General features: G+C 36.3%; 1 protein-coding gene across 1 annotated transcript in view; it reads right to left on the bottom strand.

Annotated features, from left to right (window-relative positions):
* Window positions 1-70: 70 nt before the first annotated feature.
* The window catches only part of ATM (ATM serine/threonine kinase), a 56,626-nt gene continuing 43,286 nt past the window's right edge, over window positions 71-13,410 (bottom strand). Inside the window, exons 50-63 of the mRNA XM_077781347.1 lie at window positions 12,712-12,919; window positions 11,995-12,108; window positions 11,419-11,577; window positions 10,129-10,267; window positions 9,690-9,772; window positions 8,300-8,440; window positions 7,207-7,323; window positions 5,880-6,029; window positions 5,020-5,185; window positions 3,717-3,803; window positions 3,522-3,636; window positions 1,852-1,915; window positions 1,049-1,185; window positions 71-925 (exon numbers count right to left, since the gene is read on the bottom strand). Of these exons, the coding sequence (XP_077637473.1) occupies window positions 745-925; window positions 1,049-1,185; window positions 1,852-1,915; window positions 3,522-3,636; window positions 3,717-3,803; window positions 5,020-5,185; window positions 5,880-6,029; window positions 7,207-7,323; window positions 8,300-8,440; window positions 9,690-9,772; window positions 10,129-10,267; window positions 11,419-11,577; window positions 11,995-12,108; window positions 12,712-12,919 (1,861 nt within the window). The 3' untranslated portion in view covers window positions 71-744. The remainder of the gene's footprint in view (window positions 926-1,048; window positions 1,186-1,851; window positions 1,916-3,521; window positions 3,637-3,716; window positions 3,804-5,019; window positions 5,186-5,879; window positions 6,030-7,206; window positions 7,324-8,299; window positions 8,441-9,689; window positions 9,773-10,128; window positions 10,268-11,418; window positions 11,578-11,994; window positions 12,109-12,711; window positions 12,920-13,410) is intronic.

Raw genomic sequence — 13,410 nt, 5'->3', positions numbered from 1 at the left:
ATGTTTGCTTTACAGGCATTTCCAATATGCTAAGTTTCATTTGTATAGTCAATATGTCTTGTCAAGGAAGTCAGTGCAACAAAAGCTAAGTATTTTTTATTGTTTTATACTATTAGAGTAATATAAAGTACCAGCATAATTTGATTTACAACAGGAAAAAAAAGCAGCCATATTTTATTTGACCTAAAGTTGTCATTTATATACAGAAGTATGCATTTAACTAAGCTTAAAAAACCCCAACCCCAAAACCCCTTAATTCATTACACATGAGGTTTTCTGGTTTTCTTTTCTTTCACTGTGAAATTTAAGTATAACCCCCTTTTGGAAATGTAGTTTAACTGGTTATATCATGAATCCTGGATTTTGGATCATTCATTCTACACAGTCATGTTACCTCCACCAGATATAAGAGTCCTGCATTTTAGCAGATATACAACAGTGATGAATCTCATGTTTTTAGAGTGCAACAGATCCAGTCTGCCCAAGCAAAGTCCTTGTGGGTCACAAGGAACATCAAAGCAGTGCTTGGTGGTTTAGACTGCAGGATGCACCTAAGCAAAATAAAAAATGTTTCTCAGTAACACGTTATTGAAAAAAAACCCCAAACCATCCACCAAATGCTAAAATGGAGAAGGTGTTGTGGTTGCTCTTCATATAAATTTTGTGAAATACCAGTTTGAAATGTTAAAACACTTAGTGCAAAAAAAATAGGTTTCTTCTAAAAGCATGCTGGATCCTTCCAAGTCACTCCCAGGATTTCCATCCATGATAGAGACGGCTCAGATTTTTAGGGTCCATGGCCTGTTGTATGAGGAGGTTCACCTGCCCTCCCACACTGAGCACTGTTCCCTCCTCAACACCTTTCAGCTTCTCCTGAAGTCTCATCAGAACACGCTCAGCCACCTTGTTAAAACTCTGGTCGTCACTGCTGGCAGAATAAAAAAAGAAAACAGGTGCTGTAGATATGGATCCTGAACAACATCCAGTGAGAAAACCGTAAAGCAAGGCAACAGTGCAGCAAGAGGAGGGTAAGAAAAAAATCTTGCACCTGGCTTTTCTTTTAGGCTCCTGTGGATCAGTACCAAGTGTAGAGCTCATGTCAGCCTCATCTGCTGGCCTCTGCTGCAAATACAAAGCTTTCAAGGGGTTCATGGTCCAGTCAAAAAGAGGATCATAGAGCAGCACCTACACAGTAAACAAACCTCTTTTTAATTTCAACTGTTAATTATACCTGGATCAGTGCCCTAGCACTGTTGGAAATGCTCACAATAACCACAGTATTAGGAGGGTGAGTGTTCTGTTCTGGTTTTCTTTTTTTTTAATCAATAGAATTGGGCTAAATTGGTTAGTAAATAATCCAAACTGCCTCTGAGCACTTGCAGGTATTTGTGTTGTTCATACTTGACAAAGTTTTGCCAGCAGTCCCATCTCAGCAGTGAACAGGTAATTTTGTAATACACTGCTAGACACTAAAGAGAATCATTACCTTTTAATGCACAGCATAACCTGCTTTCAAAAATCAGTTTCAGTCTGTTCTTTGTGGCTTATGCAAAGAGGATTTAATTCAATCAGTATTACTCCTGCTGGGGATGTTGCACTATGGCTAGAAGCATGTAGGTGTTGGAGAGGGAGAACTGCCTGAAGGAAACAGTCCCCACAGAAAATGCAAACTGGTTACAACTTTATCAAAGATTAAATGAATTAACAAATCTGACCAAGACCATTATGTTCTAATTCAGTACAAAACACCCTAAATGAGTATTTGGTGCAGTCATGCATATGAAGACAAAGACAAGAAACTGAAGACATTCTGGCAGGTTACTATCCAAAACCATGAAAAAAAATGCTTACTTCTACAATAGTCAACAAAGCTTCTTGAGAATTTCTCATAACAGCCATTGTTTTCTCACAGCATCTAGGAAATATTTTTACAGTATTTTAGGTTATTTTTGGCAAAATGAAATTGTATTTTTGTAATTTAAATAATGGATATTGGTACTCTACTTAAAGTTTAATTTCTAACATAAGAGTAACCTCTCTGACATTTTTTCACCTGGGGAAGAAAAAAAAAGAAATTTAGACATAAAACCAAGGGAAGACTGTGTAATTCACTGATTATTTCTCTGTGGAAAGAGATGACCTGTTTAACTGCCTGAAATATTTCAATATGCAGAATTAACCACTGAGTTAACACTGCCTATTAGGGTGTGCTATATTGCTAGGCTGGATGAAAACATGTGCTGGGATGCTCTGGAACGCACTGGAGAATTGTGGTAGGGTTGTTTTCCATGAAATGAGCAGACCCAGTAGCCAGACTACAAGCAACTTCTGAAATCCCCCCAATGAGTTTTGATACAGAAGAGGTTACCTACATTCAAGCAAACTAAGCTTCTGAAATGAATCTATCCTGGAAGTTTCCCATAGGAAACTATCCTATGAGTCAGGTATTCCTGTGAAAGAGGGATTGTGCATCCTGTCTACTTCAGAATGAGAACACACACACACGAAAGTCAGCTGAACACATTCCCAGCCAAGTGCCTGTTTACCACTTACAGCTGTACTGTTCAGTACAAATCAGGCTGGCTGAGGCAGAAACAGCATCTGCACCAGTGCCTTTGATACTCTTATTTACTTCAGCTGCAGCCCAACAAGTCAAGTTTTTCTGTATCATGGTTTCAGAAGTAATACCAAACTGTGAGTTTGACAGCATCATCTTTACACTAGGAGGGGCAGTGACTGCTCCTTCATGGGTGTACTAGGAACTACTTATTAACCTTAATTGCTGCCTTAGAAAGACAACAGTTACATTATGTGCTTTTTTAAAGACATGAAATTTGGGGGTTGTAAGCATTACTTCATGAACATCGTCAAAGTCTGGAATGAGAAATGTCCTGCTATTTAGGAATCCCTTGGGTCATTCACAGAAGGTAGGATGGAGGTTGACTGAACTCAACGCATTTGGGATTCTTCTGTTTTGCAGTCCAGATCTATGGTATTTATATGGAATAGATCTATGAAGTCCAGATTTATGGAATTTGGATTTTGCACTTGCAAAGTAATATAAAATATATAATCCAAAAGGGAAAAAATACTCCAAATTATATACATAAAACTAAACAGAAATTTAGAGTCAAAACAAATTGGTTCAAAGACATTTAACAGCTCCAAAAATATAGCACGGCTCTGAAAGAAATACATAGTTCTGAAGGAAAAAAAAATTCATTCTGAATCAACGCTTAGCTGTGGAGCCTCTGGAAACACTGAGCTCTCCCTGAATTCCACAAGAGGGTGATAATAACCCATTGGCAAGTGAACAGTATGAAACACTGAGCAACAAAAATTAACTTTCAGCTGGTTATATAAATACAAGCATAGGAGTTAAAGGTCAGTATTTAGGTTTGGGTGTTACCAGCAGAGATCTCAGTCCCCTCTGAAGCATCAGAACTATTTAACATGTAACAATCCCAAAGCTGGAAGTACTCTGCTGCCTCCTTCTCCCTTTGCAATCCAGGGGCACTCACCTTCTGAAGACCCCTTCCACACCGGTGATACCCATTCCATCCACAATGTCCCTGGTTAACCTAAATGGAACAGTCTCTGGTATGGGAAGGATTTTGCCTTGCTCAAAAGCAACCCCTAAATGAAAGGATGATAAAAGTTAAAAAAAAAAAAAAAAAGTTAAAGAAAAATTAAAGTTCTCTTGCTGTCCTACTTACCCAGATCTATATGCACCAGTTCTGCTGTTTGTTCATCTATCAAGATATTCTGATCATGTCTGTCTCCAAGCCCAAGAATGTAGCCAACTGAAACAAAAATGTAAGTGCTGAAACAATGTCATAAAACCCACAGAAAGCCTAAGAAAGATTACTGGTGTAATTGTAACAGGCAAAAAAAAAATTAATATTGAGAATATTTCTTCCCCCCCATATATAGATGTTATCCAAGGAAAGAGCAAATATCATTCCACAAATCCAAAAAGAAAATGTTGACTGAATGAAATTGCAAAAAGTTTATTCTCATACAGATGTGCATTGTTTTATCTGCTCCACAGATTTCTTCCCCATTTCTACTTGTAGATCAAAGATTATCAAATAATATTGCAGCTTTCAAAAAAAAATTAAAAATTAAAAGCAAGTGCATAATAAAATCAGGTTTTGTTATTATTACTATCGTTAGCAACCCCCCCAACAAAATAACTGTTGCCTAAGTCAGTTTTAAAAATCTCCAGTGAACCAAATTATAAGGTCTTTCACATAAGCCTATTTCACTTCTTTAGTCCTTAAATGTAGAAAAACACCAAACTACATTTCCCTTACTGCAATTTACACCTTTTACTCTTTTTATTAGCTGTTGGACATGGACAGCAGTAGTATTTCCTACGAAAATCTTTCATCTGACTTGTACTAAACTACAGATTTACTTTTTTTTTTTTCAGTAAAAAGGGAGTGCACAAGCATGTTACCTTTTAAAATGGGATCTATGGCAATGTATACAATCTACTAACAAATGTCTTCCAGAGACTCAGTACAGAATTGAGTCATCCAGAAAAAAAATCCACAGTACTTACATTAAAGTATTTATTTTTCTTTATTATGACAGAAAATTAAAGGAAATATCCCTGAGCTTAAATAACCATTTCAGCCATGGATAATAATGTCAGTACAAAGACAGTAAACGACTAAGCTTTGCAATTCAGCTAAAGCATCAGAGGCTACACATGAAATGAATAAATTTTACACCAAAACAACAGAAATAAAGTCAGGTAAAAACCCCCCAAACTACCAGAATCTAAGAAAACAAACTATTATTTAAACAAAGAAACACAGAATTTCATTCTTCCTTCTGCAGGAAAAATGGGGGTGTGGAGGAACAAAAATAATGCTAATGTTCTTGCTGGCCTTTTTTGCCCCCTACTATGCCTTTTTTGACATGTGACAAAAGCAGGACAGCTACTATGTCTGAAATGGTATAAACTCTCTGGTTGTATAACCTAGAAAGCCACTGTAAATAATCTAATACCTATAGAAGATGTAGCCACACTGCGAGTGTATGCCAATCGTTTTTCAAACCACACTGCTGGGTCCAGGAATTTCTCCATGCAGAAATACCGGAACACAGGTTGAAAATTCTCACAGACTTCCATGAAGATTCTGTATTTCTCTTCAGAATGTTTCTTTTGGGCATCCTTTAAACACATAAGAAATGTTTTATCCATGACTAACTGCTTCAGAAGGAAATGACTTCTTCCTTTCTACCCATCTCCCCTCCATCAAATGCTCTTTCTGAGCTAAGAACTATCGTCTGTTTTTTGCAGCAATTATTAATGCCCCTAACTCTCCATCTTACTAAACAATTCTATTTTTATATAGAACTCAGAGGCACATGAGAAAAACCACTCCTATTTCCTTGATGCAGCAGGTGCATGTGTTTTATAGGCATGTGCAGGTAAATGGATCTTGTTGGGAGGCACTTCCTTTCTTTGCATTCTCTTCTGGTATCTCTGCTTATCTGATGGCTTCATGTCACTGTGAGAAAGTCATTCTCACTCATTCCCATGCAAAAACTCCACCAAGTCAAAATGAAATATACTTTTATCCCATTATTACTATAGCAATTTGAAAGGAAGTAGATTCTTGCACAGTCATGGATATTTAAAGTAACAGGTACACTTGTCTGCAATTTTGTAAACTTACAGGGAGGTGATATGTAGAACTGAATTGAAAGTCCGGATATCTATTTATTCCATGCCACTGGCCATAGTCATTCTTAGATATACCAGAAATATAGTATGTAGTTCTCCGTAAATTCCACCTCCCTCCCCCCAGTAAATATTAAAGAATCAGCTATTTTGTGGTGTTTTTTAAGTTATTTGGACTCACCAGCATTATTTTTTGACACTGATGAGCTGTGTAATCCTTTGGCCTGTATCTCTTGTGAGCTCCTTCTTCAGCATTCACAAGGTACTCTCCAATGGGAATTGTTCCTGAGCACCACTCCAGAACTCCACTTCTCTGAGAAAGGGGAACCACCTGGAAAAGCAAAACCATGGAGGGGAGGTTATACATGGGGGAAGGCTATACACACTAAACTATGAATACACACCCTGCAGAGCATGGGTGCACATTTCTGTTTCTTTAAAGACAGCCAAGCCATGCAGTTGACACCGCAGTATCTCTTCTAAATACACATGTATACATATATAAAAATCCACACAATTTTTTTCTACCTAATAATTGCAATTTTTTCCTTGACCAGTGAACCTTCCACCAGACATGTCAGCACAACCTAATGATTAGCTACTGCCTGTTTCCTTCAATTTTAATTTCTTATGGAAGTCTTTTATCTCATAATGCAACACCCGTTCTATTTTTCCCTGCTGTTGCTCATTTTTACACACATAGAAACCTGAGTCTTACTTGAAAACTATTCAAAAAATGTAACTTTAACTCCATCTGAGAATTCTTTAAACCATGCTAGCAATTCAGATAAGGACCTTTAGAGATTCCAGAGTGCACGTTTCTCATTTGTCAAGGAGAAGAGCTTATACTTGGAGAGTACTTATTCAGAGGTCACCTTCACAGCTATTATTATAATGTCAAGTACATAAAAGGAGGCAGGAAAAGTTCCTGTTTAAATACATATTCTGCATTCACAATAACAATTTATTGCATTTCTTATTTCCAATTCCAATTCTTACTCCCAATTCTGATTCCAATACACTTTGGAATCATATTCCAAATTCAAAAAAATCCCAGTTCAAATTCTGTATGAAAGACCCTAGATAGAACTTCTGAATTTAATTGCAAGGAATATTGCAAGAATGGAATTAAGTATTAATTAAGGAATATCACAAGGCAAATTAATGAGAATTCATAAACAAACTTGTATATTCGAGTTTAATGACTAGCAACTTACAATTTAATGACAGAGAATTACCTAATTTCTTTTCAATTACAAGTTCATATAAAGAAATCTTTGAAGAGTATTTAAATATATATTAGGCGTCAATGAATTTAGTTTAATGATTTGAAAAAATAAAATTGTAATAACTATATTGTTTATTCCATACTTTAAGATGCAGTGACTATTTTAATAGCCCATAAATAAAAATCCTTTTATATTGCATTTGGATTATAAAGAGGAGAAGGAGAAATATGCTTTATTTCTCTCTGCTGCCACAGAAAAAAAATTAGGGTTCTGGGCTACCTTGTATCTTCGGATATTTAATTTCCTCTTTCGTGTTTCAGTGTTTTGCTGGAGCAATGTATTGCACATCTGGAAAACTTGTTGCATGACAGCATCTTGTCTCAGGTCATCACGCCCCTTCAGCATAAACAGAAAAAGCAGTTGAAAAACACTTCTCAGCATCCATTTCTTGCTCAGCAAGTAAAAAAGTTATTTTAAAAATTGCACAAAACACAAGTTACTTTTCCACAATAATCACTTGGAATAAAATGTAATTAACAGTTGTTTTTTCCTCTGTATTTGGTTTTCTGTTAGTGCTCAGCTGCTTAAAGAGAACCATCATTAAGTTAAATCCTTAAATCATCACCTCTTTTTTTTTTTTTTTTGACAGATGTGATTCAGGTTTCAATCAACCTACATTTCTTATGGTTCTCCTTTAAAAAACAGGTATTAGATTCACCATTATTGAACAAGCCAGCACACAGGTGAAGCAGCATCATTTGGTACTGCAGTTCTGATTGCTGGATGCAGATCTAGTGATTCATACTTCTCTTTAAAGCTTTCAAAACTAACCCATACTTAGCAACAAAACAGAATTTTCCTAGCAACTGCCCAATGTTTGCATACAAAGAGAGAATGTAATTTGCTGAGCTAAGGAGAAATGAAGTTTTTTAGAGCGTTTTACTTCTATGTGCATGCTTTTGATTGTCTCTGAATTGCAAATACTTTTTTATACGGGGAAGAAGAAAGGAGGTATTTAACAAAATACATTGATGGTTTTTATTTACAGAACTCTTCAGGTCACCAGCTGAGGCATGACCAAGCAAGTCTGGTAGTTGTCAGATAAGCTACTGGATTTTAATTATAGGTACTATTGAAAAAATAATTACAAACATATTTAATATATTTACTTATTATTTATATTATATTACTTACTAATACTTCATAATTTCGTTTATTAAAGCATTCCTCAGCTGAGAAAACTGACAGTGAAGTGTGAAAAGTCTGCTCATGGTACAGAAATGGTACATGAGAAAACTGACAGGAGAACTTAAAAAAAAAAAGTTCCAGCATGCTAAGTCTCTGAGATGTCATTACAACTGACAGAACCCACCTTAACCAGCTGCCTCCTTTCTTTACCATCTGATCCTACACAATCTATTATTTTAGGCAGATTAATGCCTCCTGCTAAACGAAATTCTCGCTTGAAAAAACTTATTGTCACCAAATTTTCATACTGTCCTGTGGGATCCACCTGAAATTAAAAATACATTAAAATGAATGTAAATATTACCTCCATTTCACTGAAACAAAGCAGTAAAAAGTTATTTACAAGCCTCATTAGCAGACCATATGCTAAATACCACAAAGGCCATGAAAATATGCTGAGCGAAGGATTTTTTTTTAAAATTTCTCCTTGTTCACCTCATTGGCAGAGGGGATGTGGTACTGCACACTTCCACTAAACAAGCTGTGACACAATGTTAGCCTGTTCCAGTTAGCACTGTCCCAAGGAACTGCTCACATATAGCTGCGGAGCATTAGGCTCACACTAGGCTGCATTTGTACCCCATCTACACTCCCAAACCCGCTGCAGGGTACGGGATCTATACCTCAGCCACCCCCTGTATCCTCATGTCCCAGAGCAATACTACCCCAGGAGCCTACATCACAGACCTGCAGCCATTTCAGTCAGTCTGTACTGGAGAAGAAAGGCAAAGAAAAGAATGATCCAGTTGTTGCTCCTCAGAAACACCTGGGGCCAACTGGAGCCCTACTAACAGATGTTATTTAGCATGGGTGCCAACTTCTGGTTTCTGAAATCAAACGCCTTAAAGTATAAAGTACTTATTATAAGTCACTTGACTTATGCAGCTTTATAGACATAGCCTGAGGGATTTCAACACGAGGAATTCTGGCCTTGCAACATTTAAACTTACATACTGGTCAAAAAAGCAACTCTACACTCCTGAAATGGCACAATTTCCCAGGTGGAGTGTGTGGTATCAAAAGGTGAGTGCCTGTGCACCCATCCAGACAACTGTTTATGCCAATGGGAATGGGTCATTCCCCATTACCGAATGGTAAAAGCATAGGAACAGCAGAAGAGGCACACCTATTAATTCTCGCAACTTTTATGACATTCACTTGCCTCCCTGAAACTCTGAGCTAGCACCTACAAGAGATTCACATTCCAAACCCCCTGTGTGAGTTAGGTAGCTCACTATGATATCACCTTTTGATAATAAGAGACTACTCGGAGGTAACAGTGACAAACTGTCTTTGTACAATAAACCACTATCCAGAACACATAATGCCTGGGATCAAGGTTTTCTAAGGAAACCATCTCACCCTGCACCTCCCCACCTGACAAGGAAGTATCTCCATACAGTGGACCTGTAAAAACTATGGGACTTGGATGAAGAGGTGACTGCCATTACAAAAGCTTGAAGATGATTCTATAATGATGGTATTATAGTGCATATTTTTTCAACTTCAGTCACCTTAATTTCCATGGTAGGAACAGCAACATCCTCCAAGTTCTTCAGTTTAATGATTGGCTGGTCAGCTGGAATATTTATTCCTTCTGTAATTAAGAGAAATTAATATTTTTAAATTCAGAGCTATGAAATACACCTGAATTGACAAAACCCAGCTTTGGGACACAAAACCTCACTGCATACTTATACTGAGCTGATGAAGATTATCCCAGGACAACTGGTGATTTTTGGAGTTTCATACTAAGGATCTGAGCCCTACAATCCAAGTTATTACTATGACTTTTAATCTAGTTATAAACTACATTCATATCTATCAAAAATAGGACACAAATGCTAGTACCACTTTTAACTAAACATCAGTATTTAGAAATACACTTTTTAATCTGAGAAAATAAAACCTATCTTCATTATTAAAACAAAAACCAGTTTCCCCAAGACTTACTTCTTTGAGATTTCCATGGAGTAGCATCTAAATTTGCTAATGTGATGTAAGCATCACAAAGTGCTTCAATGTCTCTAACCATAGGAGCTCGTCTTTTCCTTACAATATTCATTATCATGCTGGCAGCTTCCATTCTCTCCTAAAAAAACCCAAGGAAAACAAACATCAGATCTTGTAAACTACATTTTTTAATATTAAAGATGCATCATAACATGCAGTCAATCAAGTAAAATTGAGATCTGTCCTATGAAAACAGAGAAAACTGCAGCAATGGATAGCTCTTTGTGAGATGACATGAAATAATTATAAGGAAAAATTCTGTGCTGTCTAATCTGAGATAATGAGTAATGTAAAATACTATTGGCAATGGAGAGGGAGCAAACCTGTCCAGGCAAAGCATAAAAGATATGAAAAAGTTATTCAGAAAAAACGGTAAGACAGGATTTTAGATGTTCTTCCACCATCTGCCTGCTTCTTTTATTTCCTCCCAGCTGAAGAAGAAAATCTTTTACGCAAAAGACAGAAACCTGTCCATGCATTCCTTCTGGGCCTGGCTCTAAGAGACTTACTTTAGCATAAACCCAATCCTAATGGGGAAATCAAAAAAGAACTACAGATGTAAGAGAAAGGCAAAAACCCACATAAAAATGTGGTGAAAAAATGTATCAGTGTGGGGGGTAAGAGGACAATGACAACCAACCTTGTCAGGCCTACAATGATGTGAGAAAGAAGGGGTAACACTTTAGATGTGGGATGACTCCAAAGACAGGTTAAACAAAAATTAAGCAAAAACATTAACATGAAACCACAGTTCAGTTCAATATTACCTGTCAGCATGGCTTTTAGCATATCAAGGACCAAAAGATACACTGCACAAGGCAAATTGCTGAGATGGAACATGTTACCACTCAAAGCAGAAGAAATACCCAATTCAGCATGTACTTTAAACAATAAATCCACTCAAGTCTTTCTTGCATCTAAAATAACTTTTACAGAATGACACATCAGGGACTTTTACCACAAGAGTCTGCAATAATCAGGGCTATATGTGGCACCAAACATTAACCATATTTTGCTCAACCCTGTAATGGTTTCTTTCAATAATAATTACCTACCTATGCATAAAAGGGGTTTTTTAATTATTAAAAGTACTGTTTCCCTTCTACTGCTTCTTAACGAAAGTCTGCTAATGAGCTCTATACTAAAATACCCTTCTACATGTTTTGGGTTTTTCCATTTTTTAACAAAATTAAAGGATTGAATGTGATTAATAGAAGTTTTTGTAGTCACCACATCAAGCTGGGAGATCTCTTTTGGTGCATTTTTAGTTAACTTATTTCTTCTTATTGTATCTGGTTTTGTGAGGCGTTCATCTTTGTCAGCATTAGCCAAAGCCAGTATTATAAACAAAGCATGATGTGGATGATCCAGTGAAATTTGAGACATTAGCTGCCAACAAAAGAAAAAGATCCCATTATTGAAAACAGTACAGAAGAAAAAAACCCCAATATTTAATTAACATTATTTCTTTTGAATTGCTAAGGTTCCTAAGATGAAATAAAACGTAATACTTAAGACAGTATTTCCACAACTGAAAAAACACTCAAAGTAGATTTCTATAACTGCATAAAACTACTCTTATAGTACAAGAAAATCAATAAAGTTGATTTTTTAAAGTTAAGAAATGAAAGAAGTCCCCAGTCCTCTTCCCCCATCATACTGATTTGGCATCACTCATTTTTAATACACCCTTATCACCAGTGTAAATTGTTTAGCTGTAACTGCTCAGAGGAAGGTGGATATTGTTTAGAAGTAGGCACTACCATGCCAATCAAGGTATCATTAGATAAGAAAAGCAAAAATTACATTATTCAGAACTTCATGAAATCCTAAACTATCCATCATCTTAGTTCCCATTCGAGCAGCCAGCTGGTACATCAGAGGCAAGAACTTGTATGAAGGGATCTTCTGTGCGTTTTTCTGTAGGAGAGAAAACTCAGTTAGAGAGCTGTACTAAACTAAACTAGCTGTACTAAACCTAACAAAAACTGCAATAATAATAATAATAATAATAATAATAATAATAATAATAATAATACTTTGAAATGAAGAATTATCATGGCTGTGTGATCAAGCAGCAATTTACTGAGTATCATATCATCTTGGCCCATGTCTCCTAAATGTTACAAGTCCTTCACAGGAGTACTATTTTCATTCTACCTTTCACAGCTTTTTACCTGGAAGTATATTTAATATAAACAAGAATAATGTACCTAAGGATGTTGAAGATGGGTAGATTTCAAAGTATGTGAAGAACAAGGGGACCACAGTAAACGATCATGAGATATATTTAATCATACAGCCTTGTCAAATTAAAATGCTAATTAAAGTTAAATTAAAATGCATTGAGAACTACAGGTCTCATTGATGAAAAACTAGTTGATAAGCAATGAAAACTGAACAAAGCAAGTTTTCAGGAAAAGTTAAGGATCTATATAATTCATCTTCTAGAAATACAGGAGAAGGAGAAGATGGGTATTTATTTGCCAAAGCATTAGGAAAAAAACTGGAGCAAACATATACCTTCATCATTTCATTGACTCTGTCAACTCCAGAATTTTCAAGCCAGAGGGAACAGAGTCGGAATATCCACATATCATGTTCTTCTCCACTTAGTAAACAGCTGATGTAGTTCTCCACTGCTTTACACAAGAAGCGGTTACGATCCTCGGTCAGGGCTTGTATTGCCCCTTCATCCAGCTCTAGTTCTCGCTGAACCTTCACTGTGTATCTATACATGAACAGATGTCATGTTTAAACAACAAACTATTTCTTAATAAACTTACAGCAAGGCATTCCCTAGGTCTCTCAATTACTAATTTAACATTTTTTAAGTTGTTCTGTATGTACAAGCACAGTAAAATAAACAACTAAGAAACTGTATTGTGGGAGCTACTCCCTTGCTGTATGTGCACACAGACCCACTGCTGTAAGTAAACTTCCTATCTTCTGTCTTCTTGATTTAATCTCAATATTGGTATAAATGTGAATATCCAGTACAGATCATTTGTGTAAAGACTTCAGTTTCAAGCAGCTGAAGTACATCCTTTTCTTCTCACTTGCAGTTGCTCTTTAGTAATCCTTAAGAATTCTGTACTAAATTTAATTCTACTCTCTCACTAAATGTGAAATAGAGAAAAATGTCAACTCATTTATTTACACTATGCAACATTCTTGTCAAATAAACTGAACAGATCCAAGGAATACACATGAATTCCATGC

The sequence above is a fragment of the Lonchura striata genome, chromosome 2 (genome assembly GCF_046129695.1).
Source record: "Lonchura striata isolate bLonStr1 chromosome 2, bLonStr1.mat, whole genome shotgun sequence".
Taxonomy (NCBI): domain Eukaryota; kingdom Metazoa; phylum Chordata; class Aves; order Passeriformes; family Estrildidae; genus Lonchura; species Lonchura striata.
The sequence above is the reverse complement of the archived record's forward strand: the minus strand, read 5'-3'. Positions and strand labels throughout refer to the sequence as shown.